Consider the following 23,322-nt stretch of genomic DNA (forward strand, 5'->3'; position numbering starts at 1 on the left):
GAAGAGAAACAATTCACGAGTAAGTAGAAGCGATATCCGCGTTTGGAGGGCCGTTCCAGAAGTGGCCCGGCCAAAGAAAAACATCCCTCGACAAGATATTTTCTCATTATAACTACATCGGCAGTTGAGATTTCGCAAAAAGGATAAAATAACAGACAAGATAAATGACCCCGGACGGACATAAAATCCGCTCCGAGATAGATTACGCCGCGACGCGGTCCGGAATTAGCATCGGCGAGCTTTGAGCTTTTTGCTCGAAACGTGTGCAGTTCGAAGTTGACGCTAGGTAATGGCGTTACGGGACTTAATTTGGAAAGTTGCGTGAGGCGAAACTTCTTTGGAAATATTTCGAGTGCTCCATTCGACTCATTTGCGACAATAAAGCTGTAAAGATCCGCGCTCGGGATATCTGCCAGTCGGCATAAAGCTCGACTTGCGTAATTAGATTAGGGGTTGGAATTGCATTTGGTGTTTACAATTCGGCACGTTTAGGGGCGCCATCGCTCAAAGAAAAACCAGACGGCAAGGGTGCGTCTCAATCGGGGATGAATACGCACACCGGAATGCTTCCTGATTATCAGGAACAGCACATTCCCGAAAATTACTTCCTGCTGGTGTCGTCGTCGCCTCGCCCGGATTTATTAGATTTGCCGACTTTGAAAAACTATACGTTTCGCTTTAAACGTTCGACTCGTAAAAATCTAATTCTACGATCAAATTAGATCAATATCGTGGAATCCGGAGAGACATCTCCGTTTAGATTCGGTCCGGATTTGGGGTACAGATAGAAGAGGCGAATTTATTTCCATTTTCTTGTCCCGATTCTTTCAAACTTCCCAAATAAAACACAACAGATAAATTAAAAGTTTATCGGTTGTTCGGTTTAATTCGACTTCGACATTCAGATCTGTGGCCATTTCTGGATCGGATCAGCCGACGGAAAGAACTCGGAATAGAAATATAAATATGTTCGAAATGAAGCCGTACGAGGCAAGAACAATAAAAGCGAAAGAGATTGGCAAAGGAAACATCCGCCCAATGTATGTACGACATTCACCCTAATTCCTCGCAGACCGGGCCGCCCCTGCATCCAGCGCCAACTTTCATAAATCCGCCCTTCCTAAATCATCCCCGTCGAAAAAAACTCGCCACCAAAACCGTGTCTGGTGCAAGAATGAAGTCGAGAACTGCCGTAAACGCATTTAACGGCATTCCGTGACCCATAAAGTAACTGTAAGAGTCGCAGTAATGGATATCCAGGCGCCTCCTTCGCACACACGACGCCGCCGATTCCTCCGGATTACGGGATCGATCCCTCACTTGGGCACCCTCTCGAACCCGGATTATCGGTCGTTCAACGTCTGCCAAAGAAAAATGATAATTACGCCCGACGTAATTATATCGGATTTTCCCCCGTCCGCCGACATAAATCCTCACAATTAGGGCCTTTCACCTTTACGTTATCAGTCTCGTTTTAATTCACCGGAACGCTTTTCACGAGCTTAATAAGCGGACTGATTGCCGCTTAAACTCCGGTGGGGCCGTAAAAAATTATATCAAATGTCGCCGTAAAAAGCGCTACGCGGAGCTGTAAAGGCGATAATACCTCGGTGACGTCATTATGCTAAGCGTGCGGGGCCCCAGGAGCCGCCCCCGCGGATGCGAACTCGGTAGGTAAGGTTTTTCGCGGATCATCGATAAAAGGGAAAACAAATACGGAGTGCTCGCCAAAGGGCTCAAAAATTACAATTTCCCTCTGTTGTTCTTATTTTTGTCTTTGACACTGCAACATTTCCAATCCCTTTTCCCTCTTCCACATTATCTTTTTCCATTTGCTCATTTATTATTTACTCTTGAAATTCAATTATTTTCCAAAACCCAACCTCTTTTCTTCGTTTTTCCATTTCTTCTTCAATTCTTATTTCATCTCTGTTCTTTCCGAAATTATTTTCTTAAGCTTCGTTCTAAAACAAGTCGAACACCCCACACTCCCGTCGTTATGCTAAACGCCGCCGCCCCCGTCCCGACTCCGACTTTTTCGGGGGCGTTTTTCTCGTAATTTTATCGACGGTAAAGAAAACAGATATAGGAGCAAAAAAGCCATCATCGAGTGCGTCCCCGTCTAATGGAAATATCATCGACGTCTCTCAAGTCGTCGGTCCGACTCGGCGGCGGCGCGGCCGCCCCCTCGCCTATTTTTTTCGGAAAATCCACTCTCCGACGAAAAACTCACGACGTGTCTAATTACTCGATCCCCGTAAACGCCGCCGACAAGAACGACCAAACGAAAAAATCTAAATCGTAAATCCGATGCGGGAGTTTTTGTCCCTTCTTTTGTTGGCCCGTTCCGACGAGTGGATGCTCGTTTTATTCGGGGCGTGGACGCTAATAAAATTATGCAAGTTAATTTTTTTTTTTTGACGAAAACGGAAACAATGAGGTTAGTTTAATGGAAACGTCTCGAGTCGTTTGCCAACAGTTAAATTAATTTAAAATTTTAATTGGTAATTAACTGTTTGATGTATCATGAAACTGGTTTAATTGGATAATATTTTAACGGGGTGAAAACGGTAAATTGGGCGAAAGGTGGAGTTTTCACGTTTGAGGTGGAACGTGATCAGCGCCCGCGACTCTCCTCAAAGACAAAGTTTTAGACTAATTGGATTTTTACGAACATTCTGTATATCCTCCAGATAAACCGTTTAAATAAAATAGATGCAGACGTAAAATTATTAATAGTTATTTGCATATCAAGGCCGCGAAATCATTCTTTAACGTACCGAGAGAAAAATTGTCGCCGAGGTCGCTTGCGGCCGAGGCAGACAATCTCAAGGACGTTTATGGATTTCGCGGCCAAGGTGTACACAACCGAAAAATCTAAACGACAGTCTTATGTGGAAACTCTGATTTGTATCAAATATTAACATACGCGGTCGTTAATAGCAACGGCCGCGAGATTGGATTTCGCGACTGGTTTTAGGTACGCGAAATGCCCGTTTCGCGTAAGTTGCACAACAAACAAACAATTAGTGCCTTTACACTCCAACCTAACCTCTGACATGCGACGTTTCTCGGCGATAACAAAAAAGACTTGACAGAATGCCACCCCCATAAATTCCACTTGAGGTGCGGCTTCACCAACCCCGTTCTTTAACCCCCTTGATATCTCCCGTCGCCTGGTGAGTTATAAAACACATCCATCCTGTCGCGGCGGCGTATACGTTTCATATTTGATACATTACCTCTATAGAGTCGGCGGTATAACAAACTGCAAGACCTGGGGGAAGTACAGACGCACTATTAACATGCCTAAACAGTTCCGGGGCACTTTACTTATTCATGGCCACGACTCGTCGGTTCCCTTCTCGATTTTTCATCATGCCTTCATTACGCGCCTGTGGCACACCTGAAAACCTCCGGGAGCCCGGAGTCGAACGTCCGGATCTGATCTCTCGTCTCGATCTGTCTGTGTGTTTTTTTCTCGTTGCCGACCCCATCGTTGGAGGGCAAGTTACGAGCTCGTGGATTATAAATGAGCACGGTCCCTCTAAGCCAGAGAGCGGGTAATTACTTCATAAAATTAAACCGACCTGTTTATTAAAATACGGTTTGCTCGGCATGTGTAGTCGGATTAAATTCGCGTTTCGAGTTTGGGGATTTTTTACGGTTAAGGGATTACGGGAGACGTACTGAGAGAATAATTAATCTCTTTGCACAATAAATGTTGCGTAAGTATCTATAACCAGTCTCTCAGGCAGCCATTAATGATACACGTTATCTTCCGCTTTTAAGTGTAAACCGAACGATCAGATTCACCGTTTCCAGTATTTCCCCGGAAACTTGGCCCGAATCAGATCCAGTTTCCACCGGAGCGACGCCAGATTCAGTAATTCCGCGGCTTCATTAAGACCAGAATCTGAAATGTCTGCTCGAAATGCCGTCGCAGTGCTTGCCAATTCCGTCTGGTCGCGAGAGGAATAATTCCACCCGATTTGCCTCCACTCGAAAACGTCTGGGACGCTCACCCGCGGTGGTTTTTACCTGGAACCGAGATTTAATATGATATTTATTAATGCCTTGGCAAAAAATTTCATTTCGGATGTAGGTTTCGTCCTGGGCGAATTTTTTCTATCGACAGAAATCAGAACGGAATTAAACAAAAGAGGAAAAAAAACTTGTGAAAGGTCTGGCGAGAGTTTATGAAACATGGCACGTCAGCGCGGGCTTTCAGAGGCATCATTTTTATTTAAAGTTTCCTTAAAGTGAGTAGGAATCCATTAGGTGACAACGGTTTCCAATCATTCTCTTTTCTTCGGGGTCGCGTTGCGTTTGATGTTCTTTCGTGTATCGATCTGGCGGCAGTTTGCCAACCGTAATGTCAATACTGAACCCATTTAATTATTCCATTAATACATTATTTTATTAATTTCGAATGGACCCATGAAATAGTAATTAGTTTGGACAAAAGAGCCCACAAATGGAGCCCTCCTAATCACAAACACGTTTCAAACGGGACCGGACACAGAAATCTGAATTAGCTCCAAATATTAATTCGGAATTGATGTGGACTGTTTTGTGAGCGTAGCGCTAATAGGCCATAATCGCCTGAAATTAGGGCGAAACTCGCCTTATTGAAATATTGTGAACCACGTCACGGACCCCAAATCAAATTCTTGCTTTAAACGGGATTTGGTCGAATTTCCGCATCCAACGGCTAATGAAGATATTTCCGAGGAACCGTGCCGGATTGTTAAAGCCAATTCTAATCTGCATTATAATTGGCGCGGCTTTCAAAAGATTCTGTTTAATGGAATGGCACAACTAATTTGTCATTTCGTGGCTTGGTAGCTTCAACAAAAATTTACTTCGAGCCAACTGCAATTGTGGTTTCGACACGTACACGACCGGTGCAATGGAGAACCCGTTAGGAATTCATGAGCCAAATTTCCATTTCATTTATTTATTCTTCCGTCATTTATTAATAATCAATATCACGTGAATTTATTCATAAGATCCCAGACTTGTGTGCTTGTCTGAAAAAACACAATTTATATTTTATAAAGCATCGATACTTTTTCAATTCTGCCATCACACACGTACGCACATCCAAAACTTTCCGATCTCGATCACGTGGACCCCCTTGTTGGTTCTTAATCCTTCAGAGATAATGATTCCAGTGAAATTAGATGCTCCGCTTACGAGGAAAATCCACCGAAGACAAAATGAAGCCCCACAGAGGTCTTCATGGAAGAAAGAAGAGAAAAACGGAGACCAAGAAATTTGCACCAACATGTGCCATTCCAAAACTATTCAATGACGGAACCAGTTTGTTTCAGCAAATTAGAAGGAACAGAGAGATTTTGCATCAAATTTTGGTGTACAGGTAAAACTAAGCCAAATTAAAGATGTTATTCCTTAGGGAACAACGAGGAAACTACCAACATCTCATCATGTTTCACTACCAAAGAGAGAAGTGGTAGAATCCTGCCATTCGGGTTCACTAAACAAAATCAAACCAAAAGGGAAGTAGAGTCATGACTCTTTGGAATTCAGAGGAATCTCCTCAGATTGTTTTTGTACCAACACTGGAGAGCACTATTTGGAAAGACGCCGTGAAAGAACAACCAGAAAGTGTGAGGTTTCGAAGAGCTGAATCCAGTTTACAATCCCGAGCTGATCTCAAGTGTCTTTTCCTTGAAACTGAAATATGATGACTCTTTCCACTTTGCACCTACTGAACTCGAAAAACGTATTTGTTGTTTTCTCCGACAAATCAGGATTGGTTCCTACCATGCCGCAAGCTCGGTCACTTGTGGATTCCCATTAGTTTCCTATCGATCTGGTCCTGACAAACCGTTCAGTTCAGTTTATCGCTTCCAGAATCGACGGATGTGAAACAGACGCCACCCAGATCAGTCTGCAAATTAATTCGGTGAATTCCCGAATGTGCACTGAATCACATTAATTTACAATTTAGTATGCAGCTTAACAGAATACGATTAAGTGACAGAGGAGTGACGTCGGCGGTATTGATTGGGGTGTCGGACGCACACCTCGTCGCTAATTAGTCGAGTAGCCCTTTGGAAAAATCTCCGATTACTGATTACACCCCCGTGGAGCATCTTAACGAAGCCACCGCACCACCGTTCAATTAGTATCAAATTCTCCACCTGAGAGACAATTTTTTCGCCGGTCGTCCCTTCACCGACTAATTGAAGCGCCACTTCAATTAATTATAACCGGGTTTGTGGTCGTTTGTGATGTAAATTAGCAACAGCCGATAATTAAGTCAACAATGATCCAACGGCAGGCACCATATGTATGTTGATTTGATTCTTGTTATTTTTGCCGCCAACGTGATTTATTAACGTGTTTATGCAAAATTATTTCCGTTGCCATTAGGCAAAAACCGTGCGGGACCGACCGAGTCGATTAATCGACCGCGATAACCTCGAGATGGTCGTTTTTCTGCGGTTCGAAATCTCGATATCGCCCCCGGTTCGCTTTTTCTTCCTTCGCAGGATAATTAATGGGGGAAAAATCGCGTGTCGCAGATTGATCGATATGTTTTTCATCGGCAGATGCGAGGAGAAGTCATCAATTTTTCTATTAGGCCGATGATGGCGGTCCTCCGTCATGTTTCCGGTCGTCCAGAACGCGTTTCGACTCGTGGCGCTGTGCGATTCGCAGAGTGAGCGGCGGACGCTGCTGCCATCTAGTTTGATCCAATGAGAAGAACGCGAATTGTCAAGTCGTCGCGCAGCAAGAAACAAGACTAACTAAGCAAACAAAATTTGCTCAACCCTATTGTAGAATGTATCAAATTTGTATTATTTAATCATCCCTGTAATTAAACCTGAATAAATATTACCCCGGAAATATACAGCAAATAGTAAACATTGCGTTCCATTTTAAATGCAAATTAAAAATAAACACGAAGAAAAATGTTATTCCCGTGAGATGGAGTCAACTTCAAGTGCGGTCTTTGTTCCAGGTGTCGTGGATCCGGCACCGGGACCTGCACCTGCTCACCGTGGGCAGGTCGACCTACACCTCCGACCAGAGGTTCACCAGCATCCATAATCCCATGACGGAGGACTGGACGCTCCAAGTGCGCTATCCGCAGCGTCGAGACAGCGGCGTTTACGAATGCCAAGTTGGCACGACGCCGCCGATAGGATTCTCCATGTCACTGTCCGTCGTAGGTGAGTAGGCCCCCAACGACGTTCAGCTGTCGTTCCCAAAATTAGCCTCCTTGCAATCCCAGCCCTCTGGGAAATTTAATGAACTTTCGGCTAAACGGCGTAGATGCAGCCGGTTAATTTGCGAAATTGCAGCACGTTAGCCATCTGCTGGCTCCTAGGTGGATTTATCATAATGCGAACGTGGAGGTCTTCCGGTTTTGCTTAATTGAATCTCCCGACCAGCAGTTATCGAACGATCGGAGATCTGCGAAAAAAGTCAAGAGGGTGGAAATGTGCATTCCGACTAATCCGAAACTAACGTCTCCACTATCTGATGCGCTTTTTACCCCCCGGAAAAGTTTAGATTGACTGATGCAGAAAGAGTAAACGCCTTCGCGTTTTGAAAGTGGAGATTTTAAATTACGAACTTTGCGAATGATGAATTTAAGAATCCATTAGCACAAAACAGTGAAATGTTATAAATAAAAAACGCCTTGTTAATGCTTATTAGGTTTTTTATTTTTCTTGTGGGGAATATAAAAATGAGCCTCTTAAACAATTCAGAACTTATTTTCTGCTCGAACACAGTTCGGTCCCTCGACCCTCCCCAATCCGGGCCGAAAAACTGTGGGGACCCCGTTGGAGCGCCGCCGGAGAATTTTAATCTAATCCCTTCAGATTAGGAGTGCTTAAAAAGGGCATCCCTGAGTCGGCGAAACGTTATTTCTAGCCAATACCACCTTTACTTCAATTAAGGAAGCTATTATTAGAGCGTTTCCTGAGAAACCGGAACGCAGAAGAAAATTCCAACTAAGAGAAACTTGAATCTGGCTGAATTAATTAAAACTTCCGGGCTAAAGACTCGACCATTATTGGTGAATGCAAGGGAGAAGGGGGGAAAGATCATCGGCCCACGTCACTTAAAGTGCATCGACTGCTTTCGGTCGCCTGACAACTGCAGATAAACCGGAAACTGGACGCGGATAATCGCTGGAAAAACTTCTGAGAGACCGTCGTCCCGGATCTGTATATATAACACTTACGCTTTGGCAAAAATATATACCCGCGTCACATAAATTGCCCAATAAAACTCTCAGGGCGGTACGCGAGAAGTCTCATATAGGTAAAAGTGTTCATTTATCATTGGGAGTATTGCAAAACGCGCTCATATTTTTTATGCACCACCTATTTATCATTGATATTAAAAGTCGCATAAATGATAATGCACAATTTCCGGGACGTCTCACAAGAGTAATATTCTCTGAGTAAATATTTCTAAGAGATTGCCGGCGCCATCCCTAAAAAAAGACGTAGAGAGTGATCTTCTAGGCTAAAAGCGATGCGAGGGATTCACAGCATGTCGATAAAATTTTGAGAAGATCAAACCGTCTCCGTTCAGCACGGTTCAGCTTTATCGTCACGTGTGGCGTGAGCGGTAGACGCTGGCGCCATCTCCTCGACAACCGACGGAGTAAATAGTACGATTAGCGAAAGTGGCGCCGTACATTCTTCACTTGGCTTTTCTTATCTTACCAATCGAGCGAAGGAAAGTGGTGCGACAAAAAGCGCACCAGCTACAACTCGAAATTATTCCATTCGAGAAGTTGAAAGCGTCATTCAGGACGACTTCCTCCTGTGAGTAACTCTCGATAAATGTGAATGGGTGAAAAAAGAGCGACATAAATATTTCTGGGAGCGGATAGTTGTGCGCATTATATTCCTGTCTCTCCTCGTGTCAATTATTCTTTCCGGGGCGCGCCTCGATACCGAATGATAACGCGGTCCTTCGGCATTATCCTGTCAAACAGTCGCATCGAATGCTCGCCCCGCAAAGACACTGTTATTAAATTCCATCGATCGTCCGCACAGTGTGATACTCTTCGAGACGGCACGCCCGGATGTTCCCTTTTCATAACCTTGATCCGGCCACAAGCCGGGACGTGACCGGGGGCACCCTTTGTGCCTGTCTGTTGCCCCCAATAACATCTTCAGAACAACAAACGCTAATTAAAATGCGCTCGTCGCGACTTCGCCCATAACTCACCGCCGGAAACGAGCGCGACGCGGACCGAATCCGAAACGGGAAAGTGCGCGGGACCCGGGTCCGGTCGGAGCGGTGGCGATTTTTCACTTTTAATAAAACAAGACCGGGTGTCTGGCACTTTCGCTTTTAAAAATTTGTATTCATCGAAAGTTTCATCATTCGGCGGCAGCTGCAGCCACCTTGCGTAAGGCGCATTAATCGCAACCTTATTCTAAGTGAAGGCAATTTAGGGAGTAACTTTGATTTATCGCCCTCCCGAACGGGGGATCGCGAAAATAACTGCTCAGACGTTCGCCCCGTTCCAATACCTATCATTTTAATTTGCATGCTAATTCGGCCACGCCGCAGAAACATTATCGCAAGCCCGCCAACCGGAGACGATCGAATTTCGGGGGTACGTGCCCCGGTTCGGAAAGGTGCACGCACTTCATGATTTCAGCGTCCCGGGGGTTGACGAATGTTAATCTGATGCGGGACTGGGATGGTGAAAAAGCTGTTTATTTCCGGATGCGTCTTTGGCCGTGATTCATTTCGGCCTCTCGATATATTGCCGCCATTAATTTTTCGAAAAGGTCGAAGACACCAAATGAAATTTTGATCTTGTCCTCAACAGGACAAAAATTTCACATTCATCAAAATATAAGAGCTTTTATACCAACATCCTGTGCATTTTCTTATGGAGCTTCGGTTTGCAATTCAAGGTCATTCGAAATCAATCAAAATTGAAGACACAAATTCGAAAACATTGGAAACGGACATTCAAAATCTAAGAAAAGAGAAACTTGTATGATTCTACTGCTAGAAGACTACTAAATTGCCGTTTGCAGAGCAAATATTGCGTTGTTTTGATAACAGTAATCTACATCATACAAACTTTGTACACTATCGGGTGTAGAGAATTTAACTAATTACACAACTGAACACTATATTTACCAAACTAAATCAAAACATATCTTCCAAACGTTGATATTATTTCCATTACAAATTTGGTTTTCCTAAAGATTACTAAAGCGTAACCTGTAGTGATATTAATGAAAACAAATGGGTTATTGTTATATTCTTGGATGTAAAGCTGTCAATGGACACACCAATAAATAACGTAAAATACATACTAGGGGACTTGCTTCTATGGTTATGGAATTGTATCGACGTTATTAATCATAAAAGTAATGATGAAATCAATATGTTCTCGCAGCAGCTAATTTCGAGTATAGTGTTCCACAAGGTGGTATTTTTTAACCACTTCTTGTGATTCTCTTATTTGATAACAACAACTTTAGTGTTCTTCAGTGCTCAGCTCATGTAGAGTTAAAGATATAAATAATGGAACATAACCTAGGAAAATAAATGAGAGCAAACAATGTGAATTATTTGCATGTTGGCAGCAATTAGACGAGAAATCTATTAAAACTTATCCTGGCGCATCCACCATTCTTAAATATTAACGCTAACGACTCACATTTTCTCTTTATAATATTCTTGAAAGCATTTCAAATTACCGGTACTAATCTAAACAATGGTCAAACTTTTTTGTGACATCACCATTCATACTTATTTAATTCAGATTACACAATTCCATGTCCCGAATCAATAAAATTGTTTGGTGTAAGTCGATACCGCTTCTATCGCGACTTTAATCTAAATTGTCACAAATTAAATCCCCTCAGAACGTACCATTAGAAATTAGTGGAACTCCAAACCGGTCACGAAACATATTAAACCGCGTTCGTGTTTTTCTCGATTGGCGGTGACCCCGTGACCTTTCCGGTGCAGAATCCGTGACACATGCGGTTCATTTGCGTCGTTACAATCTATTAAACTGGCGCGGACTACCTCATTACGTCAAAATGTCTCGCGCGCCAACCATTACCATCAACTGTTCTCGAGCGACGTAATGTTCACCGGAAACGGCTTTATTAAGCGAGTAGAAGTGCGGCCTGTTCACCCCCTCCAGCGCGCGACCACGCCCAGCGGTCCCGTGACCGTCGTCGGGACCGCGTCTTCGAGATAGGCGCCCCCGCATTGTTGCGAGTCGCTCGTGTGTGTAGCCTGTGAATAATTGAGATCCCGTCTTGGGACGAAATAATCACGGGGAAAAAATCCAATTGAAACTGCAAACGTCTGATTAAATTCGCTCCGAGTGCGCCATTCAATCCGTACGCGTGTCGAGATAGCGCTGGGGTGATGTCGCGGGGCTTCCCCCAAGCGCGGCATTGTTGCCTGCCTAATTCGCCGGATCGAACACAGGTCTGGGGGATGTTGGCGATCTTGTAGGTGCGCTCTCCAGGTCGGCTCGGATGAATTCCCCCCGTTCGAGAATCGCATCAGACAAGGAGCTTTTACAAAAATATGAAATTCCACCCGTCTCACTAGGAATTTCCTGGCGAGCTTTTTATTAAAATAATTTCCATAACAATGCAACTCGAGGGCGAGTTTACGTCGGATTTTTTCGGGGATCGTTCTGTATGTGCGGAATAATCACGGCTGTGTACTTAAGGATTTGGCGGGATTTTTCTATTTGTAGACGTTTCGGATTCGGTCTGAGAACAAACAGTCGCATTACACGCCGCTCCCAGCTTCGGAACTGCCGCTAACGATGTTATTGTCTCGAATTAAACCGAATAACAACCTTGTATCTGAATTACGATCCCCACCAGCTACAATTGACTCGGCTGGAGTTGGCGATGAAATTCTTAAGCGAGCGCTTAAGACGACAGGGATCGCTCCTGTTGGTCCTTGATTATTTACTGCGTCACAGACGGCGAGGTTTTAACCGGGGGAAAAACTTCTTATCGGGGGATAAAATATTCAAAAGGGTTCGCCTAATCTACTGAGTCTTGTTGCAGACTTAACAGTTGTTACAACATCAAACAAACACAACTCCCAACCTGGACGCTCCGCCTCGCAGGAAACTTCGGCAATAATCGTAACGTTAACTAGCCCCCTCAGGAGATACAGGAAACGTATTTCCAAAAAAAATCGGATAACGGAGAATTACACCGAGTACCGATTATTGTTGCCTTGTCGGGAGCAGGATTTTTAACTGCTTTCAAAGGAGACGTCCGAGTTCCAGTAATCCGCTGATTGTTCCCCGTTCCCAAAGCCCGCTTTCAAGACATCACGGAGTGTTACTTGGTCTGCTTTCAGCTGAAAAGTGGCAGGTGCGACCAGAAAACCGATTAAATTGGAAACACGGAACGCTCCCGTTAAAAATCTGGTAAAAATAATAATGCTGAAATGAAATTAAAAGTGTGAGTGGATGATGCTGGTGCTGGCACAAAATCCCATGTATTTTCTTACGAAGGTTCGTTCCGCAATTCAAGGTCGTTTCACTGGCTGCCTACCTATCCAGCAACATTCATGCTATATTTTGATGGCATCTTTTACCTGATTTCAAACAGTTGATAAAGCTCTAGTAAGCACTTGAGCTTTGACGAACTCATTTGGCTCATAGTCATAACTTTCAGTTGAAACCTTTTGATATCTGCAATATGTGCGGAAACAACATATCATTCGTTAGATTCATTCGTGAGCTCCTCGAAGAAACAAAGAATGCCATTACATGTTTTGCTACAATTTCTTTTGACGTCGTCTCGTTGAAGAGTTGAAGTTTCGCTGGAAATCTGTTCCGGACAAGAGTCGGTAATTGATAAAATGCAGTGAAGCCTGGATCGACTTTGAAATGGTCTGCAGGAGCATTGAAATATGGAAATCCAACAGCCTCAATAGTCCTGAATGCCCTCAATTGACAAGAAAAGCTCTGTGCAAGAATACAAATTCTCTCAATGTTTACGCAAACAGCATGTCCACGCCAGATACAGAGCGCCGATTTCCGGGCTCGTCTCGAATTGTTTGCCGAAAGAAAGCAAAAGAGAAAAAACCTGACACAAGTCCAGTTGTTACAAAGACGGCTCGGCTCGCTTTTCTGGAGCGATAAAACGTGTCATAAAAATTTTCGAATAAAATTCAGCTGAAACATATCCAGACACGTTTATTATGTGATATTAGATCCGAGAAGGGGATTGTTGCAATAATTCTGGAGCCGGCTGGAATTCATCCGGATCGAAAGGTCTCGCCTCGGTTTCGATTCGTCCTCTAATTGCCTCGAATTGCGACGTTGTCGCCTTCGGTTTTTTTCGGAAAAAAGTCCAACAAAGCAAAGACAAGTAAGAGTTCCAATTAACTGGTAAAGTCTTGTTTATTAACGAGGCGTCTTTATGCGGCCCGCCAATTCATTACGCCACGTCGCTTTTTATCCCGTTCTTTTAATTTTATATCCCCTTTGTTCCGGCCACTATTATCATTTGTACTTTTAATTAAAAAGTGCAAATTGCAATTATATTCCTCTTTCATCTCGCAATTGGGGTTAATTTCGGTCCGATGGGAAACTGCCCAAGTGCGATCGAAGTTTTATTGGATCACGACGAACCCCGACCCAAAAAATTCAAAAAGGTTCCATTTTGTTTGCTTAACAAATTGACTTTTTTTAACCCCATCGGGCAGAAATTGCTCCGATCAAGAATAAATGCCCCCAATCGGCGACCACCGCATTCAGGCAAACGAAAAACACACCAGAATGCTGCAAACATCGTCTGGAATTAATTCCTCTTTCAGTTTTTGTTTTCTCCTTCGCATCTAATTACGGGAAATGTGATGACGTTGTCGAGTCGCGCATTTGTACAACTGTAATTGAATTCTTGACGGGATACTTAAATATTCTGCAAATTTTTGTTGTAGGGCGGCCGGAATAAGTGAAGCCAAACAGGAATTCTAGATTTTAAAATTTTAATTACTAACGAAGGCTAATATAAAGGACGGTGACAACTTAAGTGCTTTTTGAAGTTCACATTAAAATGTAGATATTGTTATTTATTACAACAAAATAAACAAAATGACACTTTTCGACGTCGCTTAAATATTTTGTTCGATACTTCCCTAGAAAGTCTGTCTGTATCCATAGTTACCAGTGGGTGAAGGTTTCTTTTTTGTTCACTTCACTTTCGCTCATCGTTTTTCACTCACTGGTTTTGATTTTTTAGGCAACATTTGGTGCCTGGTTACACTTGCCTCTTCCAGGACATCATCAGGAACATATGACTCTTCATCATCCATTTCCACAACCAGCACACAACCACTTATTGATGTTACAGAACTTTGTTTATTTTGTATTTTAGTTTTTCCATAGCAACAGATTCCTCCAAAAATGTGGTTTGTTTTTATTTAAAATTTTCAATACAAAGTTCCTGATTCACTTTCTAAAGAGGTATCGAATAAAACCAAATACAGCACTGGAGAGTTGGGCCGTTTTCGTTCACTTGAATTGCATCATCCACGAACCGTGAACGAAAGCTTTGCCTTCCTCACTGTTACTGTAAATACTACAAAATATGGTTGAATGCACTGAATAATTTTAATTCGTTAGTTTATTTAGTTAGTACTTTGATAAATAATCGAAATGTATTAATTATCACTCCTCGATTTGCTGTAAATTGAATATTTAAAATCTAATATCTGCCATAAGCGAGCGATTACTAAAAGTTCGCTGCTAATATTGAGAGAGGGATTGGTTTTCTTTTTTCCGAAATGAAAATATAATCTTCACATTAAAGTGCCTGGATACACATAAAAGTCGATGGCGCGATCGGAGTTAATTTCGCCCCATCGATCCTGAAAACTATTAAACTGCGAGAAAAGTTTTATCGAATCACGTCGAACTCCGTCGCGAAAAAATTGCAAAAGGGCTCAAATATTTACCCCGACTCGTTTAAACAAACTAGGTGCGCCGAGCCAAGACGAGACCTCGCAGCAAACACGCTAAAACAACCCTCCATCGATGCGATAACGAAAAAAAAAAGAGCCGGCGAACAACAATTAAACAGAATTCCAGATTAGACCTCAACTCCGAATAGATTATCTTCAAAGCTCGGGTAATTAATGGTTAATTCCGGCGCCATTTCCATCGACTCGGTCGGGTGCAGGTTTAAATTACGACAGGTGAGGGCTCGACCGCCCCCGATGCACTTCCTGTTGCATGCCGGCGGCGGATGCGCCGTCCCCAACCCGAATCGGGGGGCAAAAACTCGCTCCTAATTAAATTTTTACAGCGACATGACAGCAGTATCTTGCTGTGACGTGTTAATTAGGCCGATTTTTCATACAGAAAGGGCCGGCTAATTCCGACGGTTTTTTGCGAAATTCGGGAGGAAGTGGCGGCCGATCCCGTCCCCGGTCCTAATTGGAGCCCGGCGATGTTGTTCCTGATGCGATTTCCGGCTCAAACAATGGAAATGTGATTTGCCGCCGCCTGGAATTTATGTAAAGTTGGGGGCGGTGGTTTTTCGCGTTTTTCACACGGAGAGAGTAATTGAAAATTTATGACGGCGCGACAAATTGGGCGGCGATGATTCGGTCCTATCGGGGGAGCATATGTAGTAGGCGACAATTTTTTCCTAAACATTGGACGCGGGTGGCGGCAGACTGGGGAGCGAGCCGGGGGCGGCGCATAAAATTGCTTCGACTTATCTTTGAGTTATGACAACGCTCCAGATATCGCTGATGCTCAAGCCGCTTACTTTAAATCAGCGTTTATTAAATCTGACGCCTACGATGGTCAAAATTTTCCAGCCTTGGCAACGATCCTAATTTCACCCTTATTAATACAATTAAAATTTCTGAACAAGACATTATAAGCCTCATAAATATCCTAGAATCAGAGACGAGGCCTGGTGCAGATTCCTAAGCTTTCTAACAAAGAACTGTCATTGTCTTTCCTGACACTCCTTTGTAAAAGGCAACAATCAAAAGCACACCTAGTCTTAAATCAATCCATCCAACTCCTCACTGTTTTTATTACAAATTTAATTATGATGTAAATCTGTAGATTACAAATTTCTATTGTTCAATGGTAGGGACAACGCGACTTGCTCGGCGGCCACCCATCCAAATATTGACCGGACCCAGCATTGCTTCACCTCTCTGATCGAATAAAAATTAACAATTTCAAGTCGCAAGACCGCCATAAGACTATTACTGTTATTGAAAACATTCAAAAAACTTGTTACTCAAAACATAAACAGTTCTTATTAGTTTTTGATATTTTTCGGGTTTTAAAAGTCAAAGTTCCCGTCTGGGTCCCATCTGCAGCACCTCCGGCTCTCGGGAGCCTTTAAATTCTCGATAGCGCCTCGGACCCGAAGGTGCCCTCGGCGATCATATCCGACTGTCGCCATTTTGCACTTTGGAAACGGTGCGACTCTTGTGATAAATGAAATGAGATAAAAGCGACCGACGTCCCCTGCCGGTGACATAATCTTCCGAGGCGTCCTGTACACACATGTGCATGTAAGGCTTTTGTTCCAGAGCCCATTACGACCCTCCTCGGCGGTCCGGAAATGTACATCAACAAGGGCAGCACGATGAATCTAACCTGTATAGTGAAGCACAGCCCCGAGCCGCCCCCCTCGATCTACTGGACGCACAACCTGGAGGTGAGTGGCATAACCGTTAACAAAACCGCTTTCACTAATTCCAACCAACCAACCAGAGTGTGGCATTCTCATTAGACACGTTGCCCCGTCTATAACTATTATTATTATTATTATTTTGCTTCCTCCACCATTCAGGGATTCCCCGCAGCATTAGACACTCTTTCGGCGAAATTGAAAACTGTTCTCTTGGCTCTCGCACCAACACCTTTCGTTCAAATTGACGTAAAAAACCATTTTTACCAAGTGTTGTCCCGCGGACAACATAATCGCGTGGTCTCCACCATCAATTATTCTCGGCGGCGGGGGCGGTTGTTTAAGAACCCCACGACGTGTCGTCCGGCCGTTGCGACGTTGAAAAATTAAAGTGACAGACGTAATCCATCTTGAAAAAAACTGTGACAGGAATTGTAAAGTAATCGCCCCATTGAGCTGTTATTCCGTTATTTATCATTTTTTTTCTAATTCACTTAGCCGCCGTGGACGCTTTTCATGTGGATGAATGCTTGTTGTGTAAATAGAGCGACGTCGAATGACAGCTTTCCAATAAAATTTGTTGCCCCGATGAAAATCATCTGTGAAATTACGACAAGCAAAAGAAAAATCGACGTACCGGTCCGCGCGCGGTTTGTTTCGTCGGTCCGCTCTTTAAAAATTGGGAATTTCGCCGACAAGTGCGTTTGACAGTTATTCAAGTTGGCAGCATTGAGAGTTGGTGTTTTTTCGATGGCGGAAAGTCGTTGATTGATCGTTTCAAAGTCCTGGTTAAAAATCGCCGGGGATCCGTCAAAAACGTTGAGGAGGAAAAACAGATCTCGGCGGTTTCGTTTTTTCCCCCCTCCCGGACAGGAGGGACCGGATCGAGGCCATGGCCGAAGGAAATTTATTAAGCAGGTTTCTTGTGTAATCACACGAATCACTTGTTATGGCACACAAATAATACGGCGAAATTGCCCCACTAACGTCTTCGGAACACGTGAAAAGTAAACAGAGGAAAAGTATATCGCTGCAAGAACAACAATAAACTAAAAGTTTACGCATCACGACGAAACAAAACAAATTTGACGGACGATTCATGGAGCGATCCGTCTTTGCTTCGGCAAAAAAGTCGAAAGGTGGCGCGGCCGTTGGCGTCACGACCGTCAGACGTCCGCTCCGGGTATAAAAACACTGCCTAGAAGCGCTCGCGGTTATCTGTACCATTAATTCTAACAACCCCATTACCGACACTTCAGTCCGCTTACGTAACTGTCAAGCTCTCTATTTACATTTTCGTTGTGTACTGTCAAGATATCGTTTAATTCTCTAATATTCGAGAGATGGCGCTAATGAAATCATTTCACGCTCATTACGCTGCTGCTGTTGGTATAAAGATAAACGAAAGCTAGTGCAACATTTCCATTTAATCGAACGCGACGGCGACGACTCCGTTTCGGCCGGTAGTGACAGCAACTCGAGAGCGAACAAGTCATCCCCAGATAAACTGCGCCTCTTCGTGATGGTCACGTCGTTCCGTTCGAATGAAGAAAAAAAAAGTTTAAAACGCTGTAATCTCGACGTTGTTCATTATTTCGTTATTACATCGTCTCCTTTCGTTGCTCCGTCTTGAAAACGATCAATTTTCGCGCTGCTTCCTGCATAATTAGCGTCGAGATTGTGTCGAGTTAAGGTGTTTAGTGTATTTCTTAAAAAATTCCTTGGAAGAAGTAAACGGAAAGAAAACGACGAAAGCAACACTTTATCACAAATTTCTTAGCGATGTAAAATATCAGCTCGTCCCCAGTGAGATGTAAAGCACCGTTTCATGTTGCAAGATGCCATTAATCATAGATATGGATTGCCTCTCAACAATGTAAGATAAAACCACCCTCCAGACTTATTTTGGAACTCCAAATATGTCGGAGCGCTGTGTACGGTACTAATTTTCGACAAGCTTCCGCCCCCTAATTGACGAGTAAATAACGGCAATTAAAAGATAGCGCGGTTGTTGTTCGGCAGTCTTGGCATATCACGCAGAGGCGGGTTATCTTAAAAATGTCGAGTATCTTGTCAGTCGTGCCAACTTGTCAAATTCGTCAAAATGGCGTCTAATTTACTCCGCGTGCTCGTGTCGTACATTTGGGGGGTCAATAAAAACCAATTAAAAAAAAGACCAACATCATCCGCTTGATTGATTGTCTAAGCGGCTCAAATTGCATCCATTATTGACGATTTAAACCCGACCGGTTCAAAGTTGCCAATTTATCATCGGCGAACACACAAATCAACCGCCCCCAGCTCATCGTTGGCCGCATTCCACCAAATCGAATTAAAACTAACCTCTTAAGCAACTAATCCCGCAACATAAATAAGTTAGTGTTTTCAATCTGGCACCGCATCTTCCTCGGTCGCATGATGCATCGCTCCATTTATACACCATCCGGGGACGGCGACCGTAATAATTTCATTTCGACTCCGGAATTCCTCCGCATCGGGCTAGGTATGTGCATTTTAAATAGTGGAAGGACAGGGGCGGTGGTCCCACGAAAAATTGAAATTCTCAACATGATAAAGTGGGTCGGAATGCCGTCCGAATTAGATTCTTTCTTTGAAATGCTGAAGGGGTTCGTCCCTTTTCACGGGGCGCTTTGTTAATTGTCAGGTATTTGATTACGCCGGATTTCGATCAATATTTGGCTGAAATTCGTGCAGATGCCCCATTACGATGACGGTTATTTAGCCGCGGTGCGCTTTGATCTCGTTTTACATGAACGAATGTATTTTTCCATGGCGTGTCGCGACCCGCCGAGATATTTAATTAATGATTTATCAAAGTGTTCCCCCTTTGAAAGTAACCGGTTTTGTTTGCGATTCGAGCCCCGTCTCGTGTTCAACCTGTTGTGTGGCGGAAAATTCATCAGGCGCATTTGTTTCTGATTGCAATTAGAAGCCTCATAAATACGTAAATTTTCCACTCCGATAATTCCACCACAATCGCTGTTGTACCCGGATCAAAAATTGCAGAAAACTCGCCAAACTGAACTCATCGAAGCGGACGCTCCTTATACCAGCCCGGAACGTGCGACGCGGTGAGTTGACAACGCAGGCGCCATCTCCGGACGTCCCCGACAACCAGATCGATAACCGCGCGATTTGAATTCGACGAAAACTGAACCTTGAACATTACTAGATTGCTAAATGAAAAAGACGCGGAAGCAAGCTCACTTCTTGGATTTATTGTGCCCCGGTTCATCGTCCGGGCGTTAATTTACATTTTTTCAGCTTGAACGAGCGGAACGCAATTTTTCTGTTTACCACTTGGGGTGGAAGCGTTCCCCGGGAAAATGTTGTGTCATTTCGAATTTATTTAAAATTCCGTCGCGTAGTTCCTCGGCAAAAACAACTTTTTTTTCCCCAAATAATTTCGGCCTTATTAACTAAATAAAAAGCTGCCGTTCGTTGCGCCTCGCCGCGGTTGAGCAAACACCCTCATTAGCTGCGGGTGACTTTTGGAAATATGTTGACATTACTCGACAATTGTTTATAATTGACAAATTCGCTACAAGGATGAGCAAACAGAGGAAAAGCCCCCAGAGCAGATGCCGTTTGCTAATTAATTGATTAATCAATCAGTTAACCAAACGTGCTCCGAACGGGCATAATGGCTGAAATCACCCCCACCACCTCGGCATGGCTGATTAAGCCATTATGCCATCAAGGATCACTCCGTGAGCGTCTAATAACATCCCACACTTAATACTTACAACAAAAACGAAATAATCAGCATTTTCATTACTATTATATTGGGAATTGCTGTTGCTGTTCTAGGTGAAATATATCCTAGAGTGTTAGACACAAGAGAATATTTTAGATTTGTTTCCATTCCACAAATAGAGCCAAGAGTAATTGTTGGTTTGTGTTTCTGTGTGTATTATAACTAAGATACCTTTCAGTATCGTTCCGGCAAAGAGATGGCGCTAATACAATCATTTCACGCTCATTAACCAACTGTAATTGATATAAAGTTGTGCCAGAGCCAGACTGTTACTCAAACGTATTTAAACAGCGCCGCTCCAAGTCCAACTCCATTCCCAATTTAATCATCAGTCACGCCGTATTATCTCTCGAGACAAAAAACAAACTTGAAAAAAATGCAAACGTGTCAGTTCTCTTTTCGCCACGATGATTTAATCACGATTAATCTTTGTTCCGCCAGGAAATTAACTACGACTCAGCTCGAGGTGGCGTCAGCGTCATCACCGAGAAGGGCGACATCACGTTCAGCTACCTGCTAGTCCAAAGGGCCACGGATTCCGACTCGGGAAAGTACACATGCAACCCCTCGAACGCCAACCCCAAGACGGTCATCGTGCACGTGCTAAACGGTGAGAGAAGAGAGTGTTCTTTCCCCGACGCCGCATGATTTAAAAGGCATAAATCCCTTCACGGCGATGTAATTGCATTACGACCCTCCATTACAAGAAAACTGCTGTAAATAATATTATAAAAGGAAACTACATAAAAGCTTTTCCGTTGGTGCAGGTGTGCCGCTCGTTCCTTTCACTTACACGAGGTTTCACACCGCACGCCTCTAAATAAAGTAAATAATAAATTAATCTAATAGGGGCGAAGTTTGTGACACTTGCCGGCCGGGGGAGGTTACAACTTTCCGGATCTATTATTCACTCCGGGGGTGTCTTTGAAAGTACCATCGAATTAGTTGCCCGGCGGCTTTTTTTAGGTGCGATGATGAGGATATTAATTTTTCAGGAAGCAAACTTTACGGGAATTAATAGAAACAAATAATAATTTATGACACTGACCCAGATGACGGAATGCGAGTTGCACAAGGGAAAAAACCAGCTGCGACACACTTTTCAACTTACTTGAAAGAAAATTTAAGCCACAATTACTTCTGCTCCAGACTTGTTAAGTCGCAAAGAGCAAAAGTGGTGAATGCGCCGGGACAAGAGTCACCAGTTCTTTGAGCTCGGGTGGAATGCCGATATCAATGTGAAATTAAATTTTCGAGATTTTTCCATTTAACTTTACGTCACGAAAACGGCATCCGCCATGCATTTCTTGCGCGCGTCAACACACTACAATAGTGAGCACTTTCGGTACTTTGCTGCCGGATTAATCAGAAGGAACCGAACGAAAAACGAAGAAGACGAAGAGAATTTTAATTTCATGAGCCGGAATATTATTTACAACATCCGTCCCAGCGATACAAAATGAAACGGGACTGGAACGACAAAAGGAAAAAAACCCTCGTTTACGGAGGGGAGCTTGGGGCAGGGCCACGGATCCGAACGGCATCTAGAGTGGTTATAAAACAAAGAACTTGACACTCATTTACGTTTAATTGTGTTGGGAAAGTTCCATAACTCGTTACAGCAAGTTAAATTGTCTCAGTGCTAAGAACGACCCATCTAGATTAAAACGTCATAAAACATCCTTTATCGTCCAATCCGATCTTCAAAATTCAAATGACGCAGGTCGCGGATCGATCACGTGACGTACACGTCACTGATCCGGTTAGCAGACAATGCCGTCATTAGTGCGGCACCCGCCCGGAAAGTTACCGGCGTCGAACTCCGGGCCGGGGATTTTTACATTTTATTAAAATTGCGTTGGCAACACTTGCGAACAGACTTCGGATCGAATTATTTGGGAGAGAGTGGCTGATTTGACGCTTCGCCAAGACAGGAATTAATAAAACGAGAATAAAAGTTCCGGAGCCGATCCGAATAAAGAAATCCGTAAATTAATTTCAGTAAATAAGAAAATAATTTGCAATTTCGAAGTGAGCGTCAAGATTGGCCGACAAGAGCGCCCCAATTAGGCACGAGGAGGGAAGCAGTATTCTTCGGGAGGAAAGCTCGGTGTTTAGGCAACCGATAATACAATCCTGTATCGGCGGCGGTGTCGGCGCGAGCATAATTAGTGTATTTAGTGTGGATTAGGAGCTTTCTTCCACCCCAACCACCTGAAAGGTTTAATCCGTTTCGCTTCCCCCGTGATGGGGTAAGCTTCTTAAGACTCCACATAGAGAAGCTCCGCTCCACAGTTTTCCATTTAGCGAGCTCACACCGCTTAGCAATTATTAGGGGGAGTGGAAAAACGCCGCCCGCGACTCAAATTATTCAATAACACAACAAAAACAACCCCTGCCTGTTAACGAAAATTCATGCTCTTCCCCTGGAATATATGGGAATCGTCCCATAATTTCCCAAGCGAGCTTTTCGCTTCGATGTGGCCGAAAAAGCCTCTCCTGGACGCGAATTTTCACCCGGATCTCCTCCCGACACCGGGAGACATAAAACACTGCGATTTTTTATTAATCTAATAAAAATGACTGGAACTGCGCTCGAAATGTGCTTTATAATAAATAAAACAAAATTGGAAGGGAGAGAGATGAGCGTTTACGTTCTTGGAGGCGCGATTTTTTTACGAGTGTCTTTTGCGTCCCCTTAAAAAACGCCTTAAAAAGCAATTACGACCGCCCCCGGCAAATCGGGAGCGGTTTAGGGATTAGAAAAACTGGCGTTACGACTACGAATGGTCGGTCGTGGTGACGCTTTCAGCCGGAATGCGCCGCACTTGTTAAATGTAGGTTAAATTGCTAACG

General features: G+C 43.6%; 1 protein-coding gene across 2 annotated transcripts in view; it reads left to right on the forward strand.

Annotated features, from left to right (window-relative positions):
- Nucleotides 1-23,322, forward strand: part of LOC138123572 (neurotrimin-like) — a 62,465-nt gene that overhangs the window by 30,214 nt on the left and 8,929 nt on the right. For both annotated transcript variants that reach the window (XM_069038323.1, XM_069038322.1), the window contains exons 3-5: nucleotides 6,995-7,205; nucleotides 16,588-16,715; nucleotides 20,908-21,076. In XM_069038323.1, coding sequence (XP_068894424.1) covers nucleotides 6,995-7,205; nucleotides 16,588-16,715; nucleotides 20,908-21,076 — 508 coding nt within the window. The remainder of the gene's footprint in view (nucleotides 1-6,994; nucleotides 7,206-16,587; nucleotides 16,716-20,907; nucleotides 21,077-23,322) is intronic.

Source organism: Tenebrio molitor, chromosome 2 (genome assembly GCF_963966145.1).
Source record: "Tenebrio molitor chromosome 2, icTenMoli1.1, whole genome shotgun sequence".
In the NCBI taxonomy this organism is placed as follows: domain Eukaryota; kingdom Metazoa; phylum Arthropoda; class Insecta; order Coleoptera; family Tenebrionidae; genus Tenebrio; species Tenebrio molitor.